The following is a 23,759-nucleotide window of genomic DNA, read 5'->3' as shown; positions in this document are numbered from 1 at the left end:
TATCTCGTAATAAGCCAAATAAACATCCCATTCTCTCACCATCCAGAAACTACCAAGAAGCCACTCTCACAGAAGCCAATGTGCAAAATGTTGGAAGGGAGGGAAGGAAGGAAGGAGGGAAGGAAGGAGGGAAGGAAGGAAGGAAGGAAGGAAGGAAGGAAGGAAGGAAGGAAGGAAGGAAGGAAGGAAGGAAGGAAGGAAGGAAGGAAGGAAGGAAGGAAGGAAGGAAGGAAGGAAGAAGCAGCAGCAGCAGCAATTATCATAATATGGAGAAAGGAAAATTAAAAGTAGATTTGTAAATTTTTGCAAGTTAAATCTAATCTGATGAAAAGTTCAAGATTTGTTGTGGAAATTGCTACAGAAAATATCTGGAGAAATAATCAGCTAACTTCTTCACTAAATTTAATATTCTCAAAAAGTTATCTATGAAAAGAGAAAACTAATCCTTACAAATGCATGATGGTACATAGAATGAAACATAAATAATATATATTTCAAGTCAGGTATTTTTCTGATTCTGTGATACTCAGATGGTTAATTTAAAAAAAGTGATGAATTACTTCTGTGTGTGTGTGTGTGTGTGTGTGTGTGTGTGTGAAAATGCAATGTAACTTGATTCAGAGATTCAAAATAGTTACCTACTAGGAGATTTAATACACTTTCTCCTTCATAAGACCCCATATAAAGACCTAATTAGCTAAGTACATATCATGGAGAATTGCCTTTACTTTGCAAAGAAGTAAGGAAAAAAATAAGAAACTGAGTTAAACATTGTGAAAGCTTTCTTCCAGTATAAAACCACAACAATATTCGTTAGGAAACATATTTAGATTTTTTTTCCAATGTAGAAATTTTGTGATTATTCCAAAATTTTTATAAAAACCTTGTAAAGCCTACCTTTTCTTTACCTATGATATCCATTAGTCTTCCTGGTGTAGCACATAAAATGTTGCAGCCTTGCATTATTTGGCGAATTGAATGTCCCAATTGTGTTCCCCCATAGATTACAACAGGTCTTATACAAGTCCTTTGAACAAAAAGAACACCATTTTTTATTTCTTTAAGAAGAAATAAAGTTCACTAAGTAGTCACTGTATGAATCACCATGAAAAATACACGTATATGCATATGAAATTAATAATGATGCTGAAAATAACCACACCCACTTTAAATTAATTTAAGGAGAACTGAAAAGACTCAAATTTTATCGTCTCTAATTTAAAACTCAATTTGAAATAACAAATGAGCAAAAAGATGCAATAATTATGCAAAACAAAATTCCTGAAGACTAATTAGTCAACCTTGGAATATTTCAGTGAACTAGGTAATATATTATCATTGTGCTAATATAACATCACATCATATCTATTCTTAAATCTATCCATGATGAGAAAAAGTTTTTTTTTTTTCCAGCAACTATGAAAAGATAACAAACTCATATACACTTACCCAAAAGAAAATTTTCTTGCTTCCAAGAAGATCTGGTTGATCAACTCTCTAGTTGGAGCAACAATAATACACTCTGGTTCCTGCTGATCTTTAAAACGACTGGCAGTTACTCCATCCCGCATCATATGAGCCAAAATTGGCAAAAGAAAAGCTGCCTAGAGGTTAAATTGTAAAATTTACAATATTTTCTAAAATAATACATTTTTCTACAGAAAAAAATTAAAAACAGGGAAATAGAAAACTAACTGAAATTTCTAATCAAGAGATTTAACCTTTAAGGTCTCTAAATATATAGGAGATATGAATTGTCATTTAAATATCACTTTTTCAGAAATGTGCAGGTTTCCTTGAGTGCACTCCTAATTATATCACTCCCCTAACTCAATACACTTTCTAATGTCAACTAAAAATTTTCTCTCTTTAGCTTTTAAAACCTTAACAACCCATTTCAACAGTCTCATTATACAATACTCCCCCCCTTCCCATTGTATACCAAGATAATCTCCAAACAAGTATATCTTATGACATAAAAAGGAATTTCATTTTTTAAAAAATTGAAGAAAGAAATTGCATGCCAGATCTATGTGTACAAGATTAATTTGTGAACATAAACTATAGAGAAATGATCAGAGAAAGCAAAATGGTCACTATTGAGTACATATCATTTTTTTTAAATTTCACAAATAAAATCAATGTAGCTAAAGTTGGGAAAGAAGCAGATAAATGAGAAGGAGGAATCTTTTCCACAAACTGGCCTTCTTTTTGTTCTTTATATATAACTCACCTTATTTCTTAGCCTCAAAACCTTGCCCTAGCTGTCTCCTAGGCCTGAAAGATATTCCTTTTTCATCAAACTGCTTTCTTTACTAAAGATTCAATTTAAGTGGGCCCATACTACATAAAACTACCAATAAACTAACAGAGCTAGAAATAACAATAATCAAATTCACCCAAAAATGAAAAGATCAAGAATATAAAGAGAATTAATAAAAAATGGTTAGAAAAAAGCAGTATCAGCTCAAATTATACTACAAAATGGTAATCATTAAAACATTTGTACTAGTTAAGAAGTAAATTGATCAGTGGAACAGATTAGCTATACTATAATATAGAGAAGCAAATTAGTACATGAATGCACTTTTTGATCAACCAAAACATCACATACTTTGGGACAAGAACTCATTATTCAACAAAAATTGTGGAGGAAAATTGAATAACAGCCTAACAAATGAGGCATAAAACCATACAATTGCACATTGTATACCAAGATAATCTCCAAACAATTATGTCTTAAGACATAAAGAGGAATTTCATTTTTTAAAAAATTGAAAAAGAAATTGCATGTCAGATGTATGTGTAGAAGAATAATTTGTGAACATAAAATATAGAGAAGTGATCAGAGAAAGCAAAATGGTCACTACTGAGTACATAAAATTTTTTAAATTTTGCCCAAATAAAATCAATGTAGCTAAAGTTGGGAAAGAAGCAGATAAATGAGAGGGAGGAATCTTTTCCTCAAGTTTCTCTGATAAAAGTATCATTTCTTTTTTTTTAATAATAGCTATTTTCAAAATACATGCAAAGAGTTTTCAACATTCACTCTTGCAAAATCTTGTGTTCCAAATTTTTCTTCCTCCTTTCCCTCCCTTCCTCTCCCCCAAGGGAGCAAGTAATCCAATATAGGTTAAACCCGTGATTCTTCTCAAAATATTTGCAGTTATCATGCTGCACAAGAAAAAATAGATGAAAAAGGGAAAAAATAATAAAGAAAACAAAAAGCAAGCAAACAGTAAAAAAAGCTAAAATACTATGCTATGAGTCACATTCAGAGCCCAGCGGCTTTTTTCTGATTGCAAATGACTCTCTCTACCACAAATCTTTTGGAATTGGCCTGAATCACCTCATTGCTGAAAAAAGCCAAGTCCATCACATCACATTATATATTGTTGTTATTGCTGTGTACAATATTCTATTGGTTCTACTTACTTCACGTGGCATCAGTTCATGTAAGTCTCTACAGACTAACAGTCTCATTTCTAAAATATATAAGGAACTTATTCAAATTTATAAAAATAAGAGTCATTTCCTAATCAAAGATATGAATAGGCAGTTTTCAGTGGAAAAAATTCCAAGATATTTATAGTCATAAAGAAAAATACTCGAAATTACTACTAATTAAAGAAATACAAATTAAAATTACTATGAGGTTCCATCTCACACTAATCATATTCACTAAGTTGACAAAAAAGAAAAATGAAAAATTCTGGAAGGGCTGTGGAAAAACAGGTGCATTAATTCATTGCTGAGGAAACTATGAACTTATCCAACCATTTTGGAATGCAATTAGACATTACAACAAAAAAGCTATTAAAACAACGCATATATGTTGGAACCAGTAACACCACTATCACGATACCACTAAAGATATCAAAAAAAGAAGAAAGTGAACCATTTGGACAGAAATATTTGAAGTAGTTCTTTTTGTAGTGGGCAAGGAATTAGAAAATGAAAAAATGTCCATTACTTGTAGAAACAATTAACAAGTCATGGTTAAGGGTGTGACAGAACATGACAGCATTTTAAGAAATGATGAAAGGGATGGTTTCGGAGATGTGTGAAAAGCTCTTTATGATCTAATACAGAATGAATTTAGGATTTCTGATCAGTCCAATAATCAATCACTCACAACTCCAAAGGACTCCAGATGAAACACATTATCCATCTCCTTGATGGTCTAAAAGAGTACAGATTGAACCATATTTTATGGACATGATCAATGTGCAAATTTGCTTTGCTTGATCATGTACATCTGTAGCAGGAGTTTTATTTTTCTTGTTTTCTCATTCATTGAGGGAGAAAGAACAAGCAGCAGCAAGAAGAAGAGGGAAAATGTAAATGTAAAAATGTTACCTTTGATATAGCAGTATCATTACTGGATTTGTATCCCAAAAAGATCATAAAAAAGGGAAATTGACCCTATGTGCTAAAATATTTGTAGCAGCTCTTTTTTATAGTGGCAAGGAACTAGAAATTGAGTAGATGTCCATCAATTGAGGAATGGCTGAATAAGATATGGTATATGAATGTAGAATATTATAATCCTATAAGAAATGAAGAGGCTGATTTCAGAAAAGCCTGGAAAAAATTACACTAACTGATATTGAGTGAAGTGAGCAGAACCAGATGAACATTATACATTGTAACAGCAATACTGTACAATGATCAACTTGGACAGCCTGATCTCTTCTCTGCAATACAATGATCTAAGACAATTTCACTAGACTTGTGATGGAAAACGCTGTCTGCATAAAGAAATTATTATTATGAAGATCAAATGTGAATGAAGCACAGTATTTTCACCCTTTTTGTATGTGTTTTTTCTCTCGTGATTGGTTTCCCTTTTGCTCTGCTGTTTTTTTGAACAACATGACAAATATGGAAATGTTTAAATAGACTGTATGTGTATAACCTATATCAGACTGCTTGCTGTCTTGAGGAAGGGGGAGATGAAAGAAAGAAGAGAGAAAAAATGTGGAAATAAAATCTTACAAAAATGAATGCTGAAAACTACCTTTATATGTATTTGGAGAAATAAAATACTATTGAGAAAAAAAAATCTATGGTTAAAAATTCTCTATCATGTAAGCAAGTGAATTTTATGTATACACATTTTGGAAAAGGAGTAATATTCTGAAGTTTCCTTAGTATTTATCAATAAAAAATATTTTTTAAAAAATTAAAGTAACATATAAAAAGAACTTAGCAAAACATTTAAAAAGACTTAATTCAAGCATGACTTTCTTCTATACAAGGCTTTTACTGATTTCCTCCAAACTAGTAATGCCCTTCCTTGCCTAAACAAGTTATCTTCTCTTCATATTTAGCCTGTAATATTTATGCATGTTTATATTGTCTCCACCAAAAGAAACATCTTGAGAATTAGGATTTTTCTTTTCTTTTATTAATTTTATCCCCAAGATCCAGTACTATATCTGAAATGAACACAATGGATTCTTAATATTTCTTGATTATGCGATCAGGAAGATGAAAATAAGATACCTTTATTCTTTAAAAATACAAATATAATCTGAGGTTTATCATCACCAAAGGATGTCTTCAGCACACCGTTCTAAAATTACATCTTTTGAGGTAATTATAGAACCATCATTCAGTATCCCCTTAGATCCTCTTTGGGTTTTTGAGACAACACTCTCTTGCTCTGCTTACATATTTGACCATTTCTCTGTCTCCTTTGTTGGTTCCTCTTCTAGTTCTCATTACCCTACTGGTTGTACTTCAAAACTATATTTTGGGCCCCTTCTATTTTCTCTCTATACTCTCTCACTTGAAGACTTCATCATCTCCCACAGATTATCATCTCTATGCAAATGACTCTCAGATTTATATTTCAAATTCAGTTTCTCACCTGAGCTCTAGTCACACATCTCTAATTATTCACTGGTTATCTCAAATTAAATGCTCAATAGGCATCTAAAAATGCAATATATCCAAAGCAGAACTCATCATTTCTCAAACACCAGCATTTTAAAGATCCCTATTTCTGATACCATTATCCTTTCATTCACATACATTCATAACATTTGCCTTGCCTTTGCATCCTTACTGTTGCTTCTCAACACATAGAAATAAATGCCAAATCTTGTCATCCCTTCTCCCTACTCCCATACCCACAATTATAATTCAAGGTACCATTTCCCACCAAAACTATTTCATGGGTCTAATTGAAGAGACTTCAAAGTCTCTTCCTCTTCAATACATTCTCTACACCAAAGCTTCTTGAATTGTGGGTCATATGACAATATGGGGGTCACAAAATTATAATGTCAGTAAATATTTGATTTGTACACCTATTTTATATACCTATGTATCTGCATTCAGGTAAAAATTTCTCAGATGAAAAGGGATTACAAACAGAAAAAGTTTAAGAAGCCCTGCTGTACATAAATGCCAAAATGATTTTCCTTAATCAAAACTCTGACTCAAGTGGAAGGAAATAGTAGTTCATACAGCAGTAATTCAAATAGTGGGCCTTGAATCTGGAAAATTTGAGTTCAAATCCCGCACAAACAGTCACTCTTTGTGAGACTCTAGACAAGTCACTTAACCTGTCTGCCTCAATTTTCTCAAATGCAAGAATGTAGTGATAATAGCACCTATCACACAGGATTTTTGTAACAGCAAATGAGATATTTGTAAAAAGCACTTAGCATATCTGACACATAGATTCTATACAAATGTTTATTCCTTTCCATTTTCCCTTCAAGTGGCATCATACTATCTCTAAGATCAAAGACAAGCACCTCTCTTTAGCTTTGGAAATATTTCATAGCTTGGTCATATACGGTCTTTCCAATATTAAATATGACTCTTTATAACCTCTTTATTAAATAACTTAATTATTGATTAATTAATAATTGATTAAAATTGATTAATTTATTAAAATAAATTATTGAATGACTCTTTATACCCTATACAGCCAATTGGTATTCTTGCTATGCTTCATACATGACTTTTCTTTGCACTCCTTGACAACTTTGCACTGTTTGACCTCCACTATAGAATGTATTCTCAATACCTTATAAATAAAAATTTTCCTGATCCCTAAGCTATTAGCCTTCCCTCACTAATTTTGCAACATTCACATATATACATATTGTATCATATCTCCAGTTCATCAAAGAATGAATTAAATTCCTTGAGGACAGAACTGCTTAATTTTTGTCTTTGTATTCTTAGAATCTTACATACTACCTAGCACATAGTAGGCTTAACACATGAAAAAAGTAAGAGAGGCTAACTGGAGGAAGACAAACATTCTAAACATAGAGCACTGGGAGAGGAATCCATACATAGATAATCAACTATGACCTTTTCTTATACAACTAACATTCTGGGCTATCATTTCCTCAGTGAGTCATATCATTACTACTCTCAATCACTTCATCTCTTTTCCTTCCAGTCTTACCCTGGTGGAAGCATAGAGAATGAACTTCATAATCCAGATAATTTTTCCAAGACCCAAGATCTGAACTTTCTACTTAATCCCAAATGATTTCAGAACTAAGCTGTTTTCCCTACATGCCTGTAAACTAAAGCTAACCAGCTGTCCCTAATCTAAACAAATGGGAACAATCCACAAGATGATGTTCCCAACTTCCTATCTTTATGTATAACAGACACCAGTTTCTCTTTTTCAAACTTTTGTGTTTAAATTACAGGATTGGGCTTTTAGACATTACCACCTTCTATATAGATCAAACATTCTTTAAATGAAAATAACCTCTGTAAACTGAAACAATATTAGAAATAGCATAACATAAGTAAAGCCCAACAAAATTAGGAATTAAAAAGCAAAGAAAGCTAAGTACAACATTTCTACATCATCTTTATGATAATCTACAACAAGCCAATCTTCTCCCTTACAAACAAAACAGAATCAAGGTACTTATATGTAAGTAACAAAATTCTCAATTCTACAACATTCAAATACAGTACAAAATACATAGAAAGTAACTTACAGTTTTCCCAGAGCCTGTCTGAGCACAAGCCATCAGATCTCGCCCTGCCAATATAATAGGAATACTGTATTTTTGAACAGGAGTAAGTTTAGTATAACCAGCTTTAGTAATGTTGTTATTGAGTGTCTGACAGAGATCAGCTTCTTCAAAAGTCTAAGAAAAAAGTACAAAGGGTAAAATCATAATTATAAATTAAATTCCATAAAAATCATATATTATTCACATTTTCCTTAAAAATTTAAATCCATTTAAAATCCTAAAGTGATACTACCAAGTTTTCTCACTCTAAAAGCCATATACAAGAATCTTAACTGCTTCCAGGGCAGTTAGTTGGTGTAAGTGGATAGAGCCCAGCCCTGAAGTCAGAAGAACCCGAGTTCAAATATGGCTTCAGACACTTAACACTTCCTGGCTGTGTGACTCTGGGTAAGTCACTTAATCCCAATTGCTTCCCCTCCCCCAAAAAATTAGAATCTTAACTACTTCCCGAAATGTCAAAAACATGAACCAAAACTAACTTCTCTCTTACTCCTGAAAAAAAATAAAGATTTTGGAATGCTTGGAGAATTTATGTTTCTGGCTTTCAGGAAACTTTTTTTTAAAAGTTTTCTATTTGAAATAATATTGTGTCCATGTTATTATATAACATAGTACAAAATTCCATTTTGAATAGCTCATCTGCTCCTAAATTTCATACCTAGTACACTTGATAGGAAAGTTGGAAAAGACCTTGACATTCTCTGACATTAATTTAGAGAAATGTATTTTCAGATAGTAGTCATAAAAAGATACTAGGAAAAGGCTTACTTGGTAAAAGAAAAGAAAAGTATACAAAGTATAAATATACTAACCAGTATTGCTGGTGGAGCATCATGCCCAGATACTTCCACAAGAATAGTATCATATTTATCAAAGTTTATGCCAGTCTGGTAGTGTGCAAAGATAGCTTCTTCATTTTCAGGTGGGGGAGGTGGTATGTAGGTCACTTTCGGTCCTTGAACATAAAACATTCCAACAGTTAAAGAATGAACTATTGACTTTAAAAAATAAGGAATCAGAGATATGTTTTAGTCTTGTGAATATTAAAAGTTAAACAGATAATCAAGTTTTAAATGCTCCTTTACTCTCTACCCTTTTATAAAGTCTTTAATATTTAAATAGGAAAAATTAATTAGTTTAGGAAAATAAGCCACTGCATTTTAGATTAAAATTTCCTTCATAAGACTTTAAAAGTTACACAACTCTATCTACAAAATATTTGTAGAATCAATTGTGTTGTAAATTTATTGATTCAGTGTGATCATGAAAACACATCAATGCTCTAAATATACATTAAATATGTACTATGTATATGTTACCATACGTAAGGTGAACCAGCTTACCTTGAAAGTCACCACTTTCTCCTTCAGCTTCTGATTTCCAAGTATCTTAGTAAGAAATAAAAAAGGAAAAAGAAAAAGAAAAATATGTTAACACAAAATCATGCATGAAAAATTGCCACAATAAAATCAAACAAATAAAATCATTGTATAAAATTAAAGCTTACTTCTTCCAGAACCTGCCACTACTTCTTCATTGAATCCTTTGTAACCACCTATTAAAGCAGTTAACAGTAAAGCAGTAAATATACAAATTTACAAATATTTGTGAACTCCTTATTTTTTCAATAATCACTAGTGCTCAAAAAGTAGACAAGTTAAGCACACTATCACTCAATAAATGTTTGAATTCAGTATCTGGAGTAGGAACCTACATTAATTAATCTTAATATCCAGAAATGTGTACAACTTTTCATCCCTCCTACTAATACCAAGTCAATTTTTCTTCTCTATTTCCTAAAGGCACACTACAGAATTTGGTTTTCAACTGGAGGGAGCTCCAGGAAAAATCAAAGGAATTTTTCCTCTCAGGTGCAGAACCACTCCACAGAACAAGAGGATAGTCACAAAAGAAAATAAAGATTGGGAGAGACCTAACAAATTCTCTCACCTGGTACTTCCAAAGGATGCAACCTAAGTAATCAGACAACTTACCACTAAAGCATCTGCAAATAGAATCACATAATGCATGGGAAATTCTGCTAGCAAATATCAAAAAACAGTGGTATATGGTTTTAAATGACCCTTCACTAATTATTTCTGCAATGGAAAACCCATTAAGTAGGAAAGAACTGAAGGGAAACGATATTAGAAAGCTCATGAGACAAAGAATCAAAATAAATGTTGCTCATTTTTCACAGTAAAACAAATCAAAACAAGCTCCTCCCAATCTGAAAGGCTTCAGCATTTTAAAAACTTCTTTACATGACTTGCAACAATGCCTTAGTATTTTGACATATAGAGCTACTTACTTTGTCAGTCACCTCCAGGCCAAATGCCCTATCCTTCAACTTAATATAAAAACAGTTGTTTCTAGGCACTAGTACTTCCCCATAAGAAGTTAAGGCAGAACAGAACATGCTGAATGGATAACTTTTATTTCACTCTAAATTACTGTTATCAAATTTTAAAGTAAGCACCCCCAACCTCCAAACCTCACCTCTTCCACCAACACTTCTGCCTCGGAAATTGTCACCATTACCTGAAAAGTATTTGACAACAAGCTTAAAATGTTTTAATTCTCCTCAAGCATACAAGCCAAAATGGAGAAGTCTATTTCATCACTGCTGGACTGATAGAAGGAATTACTTTAATTTTTCTACAAAAGCTTTCTTCTATTTATGTATCTAATTCAAACTTTTCCTCCTTATAATTAAATCTCTCCACAACTAATATGCTCTCATTTTTCATTTACTCCCAAATCCTATCCATTCCTCTAATTTTCTTTTAATTTCATTCCCTGACACTGGTCCAAGAGCCTGCTTTTATTTTCTCCTCCCCTCACCCCCCTCCCCAATGATTTTAATCAACTTTAATTTATACCCTGAAATTAACTCAAAGGTAACAATATTTAGTACATAGATTTTAAAAAACCACAAAATTTTTCTTAAACCAATTACACAAATACAAAAAGGGAATGAGCTACTCTTCTTTATGCTTGACTTCAATACTTCAACAAAGCAAAATATAAAGAATGAAGAAGAATGAGGAGAGAGAATGTGTATGCATTTTATCATGGCATATACAGTACTTATTAAAAATTAAATAATGAATACATCATACATACACACACACACACACACACACACACACACACACACACCTTTTTTAATAACAAATTCTAGATTCTTACCTGCTGGATCAACTAATCCTGTTCTTCTTGAACTAAAAAATCCACCAGGGCGTTGAGGCCCATCTTCGCGTTCAGATTCACTATCTAAATTTCATAGATATAAAATGTATTATATACCTCGTATTATATTGTTTGTTGTTTTTCAAATGTTTTTAAAATCTCTTAATTATATTTAAAATGATTTATGTTTAAAATTTGCCTAAAGATAATTAGAGCTCACCCAATTGGTTGCCGCTTCTAGTCAATCCTTTCCCCATAACAGCTCTCATTTACCTCTGCCCCCTTCTCTCTACTCACTTATCTCTTCATTGGACTATGGCAGAGTTCTATCCTCTCATAAATCCACTTTCCACACAACCACTCTAAATAACCATGAACAGATCTGATTATGTTATTCCCCATGAAAAGAACCTCTAGTAAATTTCCATTGCCTCCAGAATAAAATTTAAATTCCTCACAGCTTAGTTTGTGAAGCCCTTCACAACCTGGTCACAGCCTACCCTTCAGCAGACTGATTTCATATTGTACTCTCTACATTTCAGCAAAACTAGTTTACTAGTTTTTATGACTAGGCATTTCATTTCCTGTCTCCATGCCCTTAGAAGGCCTATTCTGCAATCCTGGAAAGCAATCTCTGCTTCTGGTAATAATTTTATTCCTTCAAAGCACAACACTTAAAGAAAGCCATTCCTGACCTCTCAAAACTGTTCTCTCCCTGCTCAATCTAATCTTAATGTACCTTTATAAATGTATATTTATAAGTGATAAGCATCACTCTGCATCCACCATTTGAAAAGATACCACTTTAGATCAAGGACTTGTTTATCATTTTGTCTTTGTATCTTTAGTAACTTGTATAGTATATCATTGTCCTGCTAAATGTTTACTATAGACCTACTAAATGAATAACCTTTAAGTTTAACCAGTGAGGTAGGAATAATATTTTCTCACCAACAAATATGTAAAAAGTTTTCCCACAAATTCTACAGACTGGAGATTCTGGGAAGATGGCAGAGTAGGTTAGAAAACTCCAAGGTCTCCCAATTTTCCCTCTTCCCCCGCAAAAAAACACCTCAGATTCAACATAGAGCAATGAAAAACAAATAGAAGTTGGAGCAGAACAGTGGACCTCCAGGGACAATCAAAGAAAACTTCAAGAAAGATACCAGGAAGGGGATTTGCCCCTGTGAACTGTAACACCTCCAGGTTAACTCCACTGAAACAAGCAGGGAGTCCTGGGGTTTGCTGGGTTGGGAAGTAGCCTTGGTCCAATCCCAGCAACTTTCACTTCTCAGACAGTATAGAAGTCAGAAGTCTGAGCTGGAGATGTTTGAGGGAACCTCTATGGATAAGGAATGCCAGGCCAAGCTATACTGCAGAAACTAGACATTGTGGGCAAGAAAGAACCAGCTTATGCCCAATGAGTGCAAAAAGACTGAGACAGGGACACTGCTGGCTGTCAACACTATCAGGAGGGCAGAGTTCTTAGTTTTGGGTTCCAAGCTAAAGGGGAGAACTAAAGGAGGACCTGAAGCCAGAGGTACCAACATTCTCCACCCTGCCAAGGAGAGGGATGCACTAAAAGAATTTAACAATAGACAGTTACCATGGAATAGGAAAGACCAGCGTTCTTTTTCAGAGAAAGATAGTGAAGTGGGAAAAAAAAAAAAAAAAAAAAAAAAAGCTTCTATCCCATCGAATAAAAACTTTATCTGTCTAAAAAGAATTTTCAGAAAAGAAATATAATTTTAAAAAAAAGACTTCTAAAAATTAAATGAGACACTGAGAAAAAAACTTAGGGAAAAAAACAAGATTATGAAAAGAAAGTTAACCAAATAGAAAAGGAGATCCAGAGTCTTAAGGAAGAAAATTACTCTTTGAAAATTAGAACTGGGCAAGGGTAATACAGTGAAACCATGAGACCAAGAAGTAATAAAATATAAAAAGTGGGGGGAAAAAAAGAGAATGTGAGATGTCTCATAAGAAAAACAACAGATCTAGAAAGCATGAGAATTACAGTACCTGGAAGCTATGTTCAAAAAAAAATGGAAACAATGTCATGCTATAAAAAATAATTTAAGAAAATTGTCCTGAAATGTTAGAACAAAAGGGGAATATAGAAATAGAGAAAAACCACCAATCACCATCTAAAAAAGATCCTATAAGGAAAGCTACATGAACATTACTGCCAAATTTCCAAACCCTCAGATTAAAGAGAAAATTTTACAAGCAATAACAACAAAAATTCAAATACACTGGAGCCACAATTAGAATCATACAAGACTTATCAGCAGTTACAATAAATGACAACAGGTCTTGGAATCCTATATATATCAAAGATCAAAAGAACTAGGATAACAGCTGGAAATATATCCAGAAAAATTAACCATAACTGTGACAAAAAAAAAAAAAACCGGATATTCAGCAAATTAGCAGACTTTCAGGACTTCGTTGCAAAACAAAACAAAACAAAAAACCTTTAACTTAATAGAAAAATTGACATAAGAAATAAGGTAACTATCAAAGACTAATTTTAAGGGACTCAATAAAGAAAAACTGCTTGTTTTATACATGGAACTATAAACCATGTCTAAGATTGTCATTGGTAACTGGGTAGTTCAAAAAGAAAGATAAGGGTAAAATGATGTGACTCAAAAAAACCATAAATACAAAAATAATAATTATGTTATATGAATGAGGGGTGAGAGCAAGAAGTGATACAGAGTAGAAGGGGAGAAAGGCTAGTAGTTCTGAAATCTTACATCAGAAATGCGTTAAAGAGGGAACATTTGAGTACATGTCTGGAAGAGTATAAAACTCCTTAAAACTTAAAAGAAATAAAAGAGTATAAAATTCCTTAAAATTTAAAAGAAATAAAATGTGAGAGGAAATAGGATAAAGCAGAGTATAGAAAGGCACATAGATTAACAGGAATGAGATAAAGTGTACAGATTAATGGGAATGGAGTAAAAAGAAAGGTAAAAGATATGGGTGGGATCCTGGACAGGGGAGGATAGCAAGGCAAGTTAAGTTAGCAGGTGGAAATTAAGTAGAAGAATAACAAGCGATACATACAAGCACAATATGATCATGAGTAGAATTTATTTTTAAAAAAATTTTAAAGGCAGGGATAGCAATCATTGATCTCAGACAAAGTTAAAGTTTTAAAAATCCAATCAAAAGAAAAAATAAGCAAACAACATTATATATAAAACATTAAAAGAATCCATGTATATATGGGGGGGTGTATATGTGTATGTGTGTGTGTGTGTGTGTGTGTGTGTGTGTGTGTGTGTGTGTGTGTGTGTGTGTATGGAAAAGAGAAGGAGGGAGGAAGGGAGGGAAGAGAGGGAGATGCGGGGAGAATAAAAGGGGGAAAAAGAATAAAGTTAAAAAGTACATAGCAGAAAAAGAAAGAAAACCTACAAGGAAGCAAGGAAAAGAAGCAGTTATGAACACAATGTGTTCTATTATTATATATTTTCTTAAAATGGAAATTTGTTATATATTTTGAATCCCCTTCTTATGCTTTGTTGTGCACGACAATTTTTTTCTTTTTCTGTTTTTTTTTCTGTTTTTTAAGTTCTAAAGAAATATATTTTTAAAAATTCCCTAAACTAAGAAAGCTGTCTCTTGCAGTTAGCTTAATTTTTCTCAGAAACAGCTTTTCCCTTTTCTAAAAAGAAATTCTTTAATATTATTTAGGACTGTTCACATGCAAAATCATTTGAGTAAACCAAAATTACACTTCTTAACAATATCTTCATGTTCTCCAAAACACCCTCCCTACAGCATCTCACTCTAGCCAGCTCTCCATCAAAATAGTCCGTAACTAGAACCCAATTTCACTATCTCTAAATCAAAAACACTATATTGTCCTAATCTTCAAATGATCTCTTCTCTCAAGAAGCACATATTATTTAAATGGTGACTTTCTGTAAGTAATACCAAAGTGAGCAATCAAAACCAATTTTGACAAAACGGCAGACAAAAAGGGCATTGGAAGAATTCCTCAAATCATGCCATATAAAGCAAAATATATAACAAAGTTAGTCTATTATTGAAAATCCTGAAGAAATGTTCATCTCCCAAATCCATTCTAATTTTCATTCATTTTTATGTATACGCATTTTTTAAAAACTTAAGAAGTAGCTATCTGAACAGGAAAATCACAATAATAGTTTTCATAAATTTAAAAATCTGCTATGTAAAAGGATTATATTTATTTTGCTTTACTTTAAGTGGAGAACCAGAAACAATGAACAGAAGTACAAATGAAATAAAATTTCAACTCAATCGGAATTATCCAGCAATTCTAATTTTTCAAACAGAATGATTAAATACTAAGTTTCCCATTATAGGGTAAAGTACAATAGGAGTAGATTAATACTTGTTTCAGAAGAGATTCATTCATTAAAAATGGACTGAAGTGAGCTGTGAAGTACCTCTCAATTTCACTTCCAGAAAGTATCTTAGTAACGTCAATATTAAATCAAAAGTGGTACACAATTCACCACTCTACTAACTGTGAGTGAGACCAAATCCTCCACGGCAACCTCGGAAACTGCCACGTCCACCTCTTCTTGATGACCCTGAAGCTTCTGAATCATTTCCATCTTGATAACCTATAAAGTTACAACAAATTAAAATTTGATGCTTAAATTCATGTAATTTAATTAGTACATAACAACTATTTAAGAAATTATCAACTAATATAGAAAAGCCCAATTTTACCCAATGTGTTCAATATATTTATATTACTTTTCTTGTACAAATTTTTCACTGTGCATATAAACACTGTTCTTTGAATAAATTAAAACTTTAATTCTTTAGAGACTGAGGCATTATATGACATACAGTATTGGTGAAAGAAAACTGATGTGATTTCATTCATATTCTTTATTACAAGAATAAGTTTGGAGTCACTAAAAGCAAATTTTTTAATTTAAGTTGAATTGAATGATTCCTGTAAGCCTAGACACTAAGTTTTAGATAAGTCAAAATTTGCCATTGTAAACAGGAATTCATTTTAAATTTATTAGGCACTAAAATGTACCAATGTAATCAGATTCTCTTTGGGAAAAATAATAAAAAGAAGACACACAGAAACCCTATGAATACAAACACCTAGGGACAGTTTAGTATTAAAACTACATAAGGACCTTTTTAATGGAAAATTTTGCAAACAGCTACCTTGGAAATAGCAATTCACCACAAAACTCTAAAATCATATAATTTCAGAGATTTCCTTATTCTTATTTGACAGTGTCTAACTGGGGAGTGAAAATGATAGATTACCATGATAGAAAATAGGAGACTTACATTTTACATGTGAGAGAGAGAGAGAGAATGGGCATAATTTGCCCAAATGGCTGGCAAGCTAAGGGAGCAACATTTATTCACAAGTGTCACAAATTGAAAAAATTTAAGTTTAATTATAGGAAAGAAAAACAAAGTTATTTCCTAATAATCAATGGTAAGGGTAAATTCCTTTAAGTTAGGAAAGTTTTCACTTTCCCTTCTACTTGAAAAGATTAGCAGTAGTTCTAGCTGTTAGCTAAGCACTTCCTCCAGTAAAGTCTAATTGTTCACATGCATTAGGCAACATTGAGAGTTCTAGAACTTTGTTCAAAATTCATAGGATTATAGAAAATTCCCAGGTGGTTTTATTATATCATTCTTATGAACTTCCAAAGTATCTGATCTCAGTAAAATAGTAGTACATAAAAGAAAACCACAAAAAAAAAAAAAAAATCAACCTTTTTTATATGACCAACCCAGCATAAACAACAACAAAAAAAAAAAAAATCTATTCAAAATAACTACAGATTATATGAAATAGTTAACTTACCAAAATAAAAACGAAAATTATATGAATACAATTTAGAAAATACTCTTTACCAAAATAAAAAAGAGGCTTGAAAGATATTACTTATGGTTGGATCTTATAACTGTCTAAAAATAACAGTACTAATTTACGAATTTAGTACCATAACAAACTACCAAACACTACAGAACAAAAGTGAAATGACAATTCATCAGGAGGAATAAAATGTTAATCTCAAGGGAAATTATTTGGGAGAGGGGAGGTATGAAAGGAATTCTAGGAACTTACGTTAAGAGTTAGGAAAAGGGGGCAGCTATATGGTACAGTGGATAAAGTACCAGCCCTGAAGTCAGGAGGACTTGTGTTCAAATCTGGTTTCAGACACTTACTATTCCTAGCTGTGTGACCCTGAGCAAGTCCTGTAACCCCAATTGCCTCAGAAAAAAAAAAGGTTAGGGGGAAAAAAAATTGACCAGTCAAATCAGATTCCCCAAGAGCCAAAAAATCAAAATAGAATAGCAGTAAACCCAAAGACACCAATTTCTGATTAAAAACTCATTATTTGTCAAAAACTGATGGTAAAAGTCAGAAACAATATGGGAAAATTAGGAAAGCACTAAAAGCTTATACTATATACCATAAGGTTCAAATGGAAATAACAAAGTTAGAGGAAAAGAAATCTTTTGCCCCATAGATAAGAAGAAAGTTCTTAACCAAAAAGATATAAAGATAAAATACAAAATTTCAATTACATAAAACAAAAAAGATTTTGCAGAACACTACCACTAGTTAAAATTAGAAGGGAAATAATCAAATAATGAAGATCTATCAAGCTTCTATAATAAAGGTCTGCTAGCCAAGATACACAAGGAAAAGATATAAATGTAAAAGTTCTATTCCACACAAATAATGGTCAAAGAAACAGCAGTTTTCATAAGAAATCTAAGTTACTAATAACTATATGAAAAAGTGTCCCACCTATTGGGGAGTGAGTGATCAAACTAAAGTATATGAACATAATAGAAACTTCTGCCACATAAAAATAACACAGAAGATAGAATCGGAAAAACTTATATGAGCTCCAACAAAGTAAATAATGCAAAACCAGAAGAACATTACATGAAGTGATATAAGATAATGCAGTAATTAGGCAAGATTATAGAAAACTATTGATGAAGCATGCTTTTCACTTCTAAGCAGAAAGATGATAGAGATCAAACTTTCTAATTGTGTTTTGTGACCCCAAATGAGGCCATGTATCTGAATGTGGAGGTTGTGAAAATATGATTACCAGTAAATTTTTGTTTCATATATTCTGGATCACATAAAAAGTTCTCAGGAGAAAAGTAGACCATAGATAATGAACAAGATAAAACCCTTTCAAATACCACCAATGTGTGTATTTGTTTTGCTTGACAAGTTATTTGTTACAAAGGATTATTTTATTTGAGGGGAGAGGAACAGGAAGTTAAAATGAGGTTAAACAGACAAAAAAAAATCTGATTTTTATTAACAATTTTTAAATCTTTTTATAAAGGAAAACTGAGGATTAACCAGATTTTTCTACAGTTGCTGAAAATGTTGCCAAAGCTAGCATCTCACTGAAAAAATTTAATTTTTTGCTTAAAGCTTTCAAATTTTTATATATATATTATTTCATGCCAAAAATGTGATGCATTTCCAACATGCAATCCATGAAAAATATAATATAACCTCATTTCAGTAATTGTTTTTATATACACAAACACACGCTATTAACATCTACAACAATAATTTCTAGTATTTATGTAGTATTTGTTCATAAATATTTAATTTTATCCTCATGGCATCCCTGGGAGGAAGGCGATGCTATTACCCCATTATAGGGATGAGGAAACAGTCAGAGGTTAGCTGATTTATCCAGGATTATTATACAGCTAACAAGTGTCTAAAAGTTGGTTTAAAGGTTTGAACTCAAGGTTGCCTCTAGGCCTCTAAGTTCAACATTTTATCCACTGCATAATCTATTTGCCAGATACTTAAAAGTTATTAACACTGTCCAATATCTTCATCTGAGTTTTCTTGCTAATTTAAATTGCCTTCATTTATACTACTTGTAATAATTGTACATAATTGATCTTATTTCTACAATGTTCACTTAATTGATTTTTCCCATATTTCTCTAAAAGCTTCATGCTATTTCTTAAGATGTAGTAATATTCCATTTTAACCAACTATAATTAGTTCAGCTATTCCCCAATTGTGTCTAATTCAAATTCTCTTCCCTAAAAGAGTGAATCAATTTATAGTTCTACCAACAGTAAATTGATGTCAATTTTCTGGAATCCCCATAAATATTTTCTTTTTAAAATGTTTGCCTTATCTGCCAAAAGTACATCACAGAACACTCAAATTTGCATTTTTCTGGTGATTAGCAATTTAGCTGATATTATGTTTCTACTTTTGAGAAGCACTTGTTTATATCTAGTGACCTTAATTGTGATCTTAACTACTGAAGAATGACTCAATTTTACAGATATTAATTTCCTAAAAATTCTGGGACTTTTTAAGGAGAGCTGTTTTGTGCAAAGATGCTCTGCAGTCCATATTTCTTCATCTTATTCCAGCTGCATTTAATCATTATTATCAAATACCCATGAAGATCTCCAGAAGTCTCTATTGACCAGAGTTTTTCCAATGTTTTGGACAGACCTATCATTTCATTTTTGTTTTTCTTTCTTTAGGATTTGTTAAACTTTGCCAGAAAAATATGAAAGAAGCCTGGAATTAGTTTTATAATCTGGGTCTTTTTTTACACATCAACTTTACAAAAGTAAGCTTTTTCTTTAAACAACTGCTATATTTGTCACTTAGTACATGTAATTTTATTAATATTTTTGATAATACTTCTAACTATAATGTAGTTTTCCCACTTGTCTTTCACTGTTATCTGTTAATGCCTTATTGGGGAAAAAAATCACTGCTGATTTTTTTTGGATTGAGTTAAACTATAATACCTCTTATGCTATTCTATATGTTAGCTAATCTAGCCATTCGTTTGAAACTGGCATCAATCCCTATGTTTTAAATAAATGTAAGCATCAACAGGTTTTCATTCCTAATCCGTTCTACAAATTGTTTTCTTTTTATCAAGAAATTCAGTCTATTAACACTAAAGCTTATAATTGGCTTTCCTCCATTAGATCTTATTATGCTATTCTACCCTTTTTTGTTTTGTTTCTGAAACTATTTCACTTTATTAATCCAACATTATTTCTTGCATTAACACCTGCACACACATTTGCCCTCACCAAACACAAAAATAATGTTCACTTTTTAGTAATCTATTATCTATTCACCTCCAACCAAATTTCACTTTGATTGATATAATTTGTAAAAGTTATCTTTCCTTCATACCCCACTGATTGATTAGCCCTTATTTTTATTATTCCACTTCTAGAGTTCACCTTTTGTCTATTCTTTCTGTCCATCAGATAATCTATTTCCATCTGCTCACTTCTCGAGATTAATCCCTAAAATTCTCAGTGTTTGTTTTTATATAGATCCTTCTCCAAGTTGAGAAAATCTAGAATAGATTTTTCATCTCTTTATAGCACATTAATATTGAGTCATCCATTACTTCTTACTTGCATTCAATTCCAGACTACCCAACAGCTTCAGTTGCTTGGTCAATGTGCACATCATAGGCTCTTTCCTGTTCTAAAATTCACAACAGGGATAAATTAAATTTTCTGCTCACTGAAGAGCCATCCATTCTCATGATGGATCACTATGGCTTGGTTATACAACATAGGTAATTTTGATGCTATAATTCAATTTCACTAATTCCATTCCAGTCTCATATTCTTTATCCTTGTTAATTGTTATCCTTTGTAAGACATGTTCCACATGTCTTAAAATTTTGAATTGGTGTTGGTTTTTAATGTAAATTTCTTCTTCCTGGTTGTTTGCATGATTCTCTGATCTGAAGCTTTGGACTTTAGTTACTTATTTTTCAGATGAGTTAAATTTCAAATTCTCTTCTATCTCTTTTCTGTCACATCTACTGATTTATATTTGACTTCCATTTCTCATGCTTTTGGACATTATTTAAGTTTCCTGAAAATTGTTGGAACATCTCATCCAGGATTATTTCACAATTGTGAAGCTCCTATTCCTTTTCCTTCTTCCCTATCATAACATTATCAATGTTACGTATTTTTTTTACCTCTAGACTAATCCCTACAATATACTGATACCAACTTTATTACTAATTAAACACACAATTCAAAATGTAGTATCCCTTAAACATAGTATCCCTAAATCCCTCCAGTTCAAGTTTTTAAAAAGAAAATACTATCTCAAACTACATAAATCTCAAGCTCTAAGTTTGACTGTGCTCTGAATATAAACGTTAGTGGTAATATTAAACAAGGAATGTTCATGTTAAGACAACTTTTAGCTTTTTCCCTTCGTTGCTAAACATTCTACAAAAAAACAGAGACAAAAAAGTAGGCCAAAGGTAAGGAGATTTGTTAGACAGCCTGGTGACCACAAAAACAGCTCTTATTCCTCTAAAACTACAAGGTTTCTAATTATATTGAACAAGTTATTTCTCTTTGATTTTGAGATTAAAAAACTGCTCTAGCAGGGTGATCCAAAAATCACTAATGTCTTAGAAGGGTGATTTAACAACTAGGTCTGTACCTAAATCTATTTACCTTCTAGCAGTTCTTCTTGGAACTACTTCATACAGTATTTACATTCTGCTAGGAAAAGGTAGATCATGGAAATGGGAAGGAAAGAAACATTCTTGGAAAAGGGCATAAATAAGTACAGTACCAACTGTCAATCACCAGATGTCATAAACCAAAATCTCTAATATGTTCCAGTTCCAGTTTGTCATATGTATCATCAATATAGGTCTGCTTTTTCTCAAATAAGCCATGTTTATCGATTATGGATATTTCCTGCAGCTGATCTGATGCAGGTTCATTAATGTATTGTGCTATATAACAGTAATAATGATAATTTAACAACTAGTATTTATGTAGCACTATGAGGCAGGCATTGTACTAAATTCTTTATAATTATCATCTCATTTGATCTTCACAACAAACCTGGGAGGTAGGTACCCCCAAAGATTCCCATTTATAGATGAACAAACTGAGGCAAACAAGTTAAGGAATTTGCCCAAGGTCACACAGCTAGTAAATGTCTGAGGCTGGATTTGAATTCGGGTCTTCCAACATTAGAGATCTCAGTTTCTATGATAGCTATGTTCAAATCAAATGGACATTCAAGCCTAATGATTCTTAATTGTTTCCAATGAGGATGTACCAGTGTCCTTCAGTTTCAAAAATCAAGAGTTGTGATAAAAGAATAGGCTAGAAGTAAAGAGCAACTTTATCCACAAGCCACATCCCATGTTTCACAAAGCAAAGCTCTGCACATCTGAGTTATGTTCAGGATACTTAAAAACCCAAGTGCTGGCAATACTCAAGAGTAGCTGCTATTAAAACTACTTGGCCAATGGAAAAGTCAAGAAATGTGAAACATCAATGTTCTTAGAGAAGACAAAGGTTCAAATCCAAGCTTAGGTACTTACTATACATATAAGCTTGGAAAACTATAAAACTCTATATAAACATTACTATAGCTATCAATATAACTCTATTCCTACAACATCACAAATATTCTAAATATAGCCTTTCCTCATCATCAATACTAAAAAATCTGACTGATCGAATGTGGTGAAAGATTGCTGATCATCAGCAAAAAATAACTTATCACCCATCCTCAGAGGCAAAGTCAACTTTGGGCTCACCTGACGAAGACTTAGATGATCTGAAGCCTATAGTTGGTAAAAATACTGCAAACACCTAAGAAGTAAAGTTCCTGTAAATTCAGAAGCAGAAGGGCACCTGCTAAATATGGTCAAAGGCATACTGTTTTCTTGCAAAGGTTGTCTTCACCACTAAAACTCATTCCCAGACTGTTGTTCTAGAATCAAAGTTCTGCTATAATTTCTCTCTAGTTTTTAAATAAGGGTAAATATCTATCTAAGGGGTAAGGGAGGGGTGTGTATGTAACTCTTCTCTCACTTAGAATGAATTCAGTGGTAAACCACCACAACTCGTAAAAAAAATACTAAATATAAAACATACTTACCGCCTCTCCTGGCGAATCCTCTGCTCCTTGTCTGATTGTCTTCATAGTCATTAGACTCTTAAATGACAAATGAACATATTATAATTAAGCAGTACACCTGAAAGGAATCATATCTTCAGAATAGAATTGTTATTCCACTGTTTGTGGCCTAGTCTCATTTAAGTCCTAATGTATTCAATATTTCTCTCTAAATTTTTAGGAAACATTGCCATGATATCTCAAAACTTATACCAATTTCCCCCAATAATTCTTTAGAAAAGTAAGACATTTAAGTAACAGAAACAGAAGGCATAGATCATCCTTAGGGTGTTTTGTTCAACCTCAAATTTTTCACCTCCTTCCTATGTAACATTAATTATGATCAATCAGTTTAAAGCTCAAATCCTTTTTTTTCCACATCTTTCTGGCAATTTAAAGTAAAATATAATCTGTTTAATTTTGTTTCACTAGAGCAAGGAATCCTTAGCTATTAGGGCTAACAACAATGATACATATGGTCTGGCTGCTGATTCCTGCTAAAGTTTTTAAGTAAATATTGCTCTCCTGAAAAATACCCATAACAT

General features: G+C 32.3%; 1 protein-coding gene across 4 annotated transcripts in view; it reads right to left on the bottom strand.

Moving 5' to 3' along the window:
- DDX4 (DEAD-box helicase 4) overlaps positions 1 to 23,759 on the bottom strand; it is a 57,104-nt gene that overhangs the window by 19,927 nt on the left and 13,418 nt on the right. For 3 of the 4 annotated variants that reach the window (XM_051990830.1, XM_051990824.1, XM_051990810.1), the window contains exons 7-16: positions 23,197 to 23,253; positions 15,746 to 15,844; positions 11,220 to 11,303; positions 10,527 to 10,568; positions 9,535 to 9,582; positions 9,371 to 9,415; positions 8,840 to 8,982; positions 7,989 to 8,141; positions 1,450 to 1,604; positions 898 to 1,027 (exon numbers count right to left, since the gene is read on the bottom strand). In XM_051990830.1, the coding sequence (XP_051846790.1) occupies positions 898 to 1,027; positions 1,450 to 1,604; positions 7,989 to 8,141; positions 8,840 to 8,982; positions 9,371 to 9,415; positions 9,535 to 9,582; positions 10,527 to 10,568; positions 11,220 to 11,303; positions 15,746 to 15,844; positions 23,197 to 23,253 (956 nt within the window). The remainder of the gene's footprint in view (positions 1 to 897; positions 1,028 to 1,449; positions 1,605 to 7,988; positions 8,142 to 8,839; positions 8,983 to 9,370; positions 9,416 to 9,534; positions 9,583 to 10,526; positions 10,569 to 11,219; positions 11,304 to 15,745; positions 15,845 to 23,196; positions 23,254 to 23,759) is intronic. The other variant, XM_051990817.1, reaches the window with a different exon arrangement.

The sequence above is a fragment of the Antechinus flavipes genome, chromosome 1, assembly GCF_016432865.1.
Source record: "Antechinus flavipes isolate AdamAnt ecotype Samford, QLD, Australia chromosome 1, AdamAnt_v2, whole genome shotgun sequence".
Taxonomy (NCBI): domain Eukaryota; kingdom Metazoa; phylum Chordata; class Mammalia; order Dasyuromorphia; family Dasyuridae; genus Antechinus; species Antechinus flavipes.
This window is presented reverse-complemented; position numbering and strand designations above follow the sequence as displayed.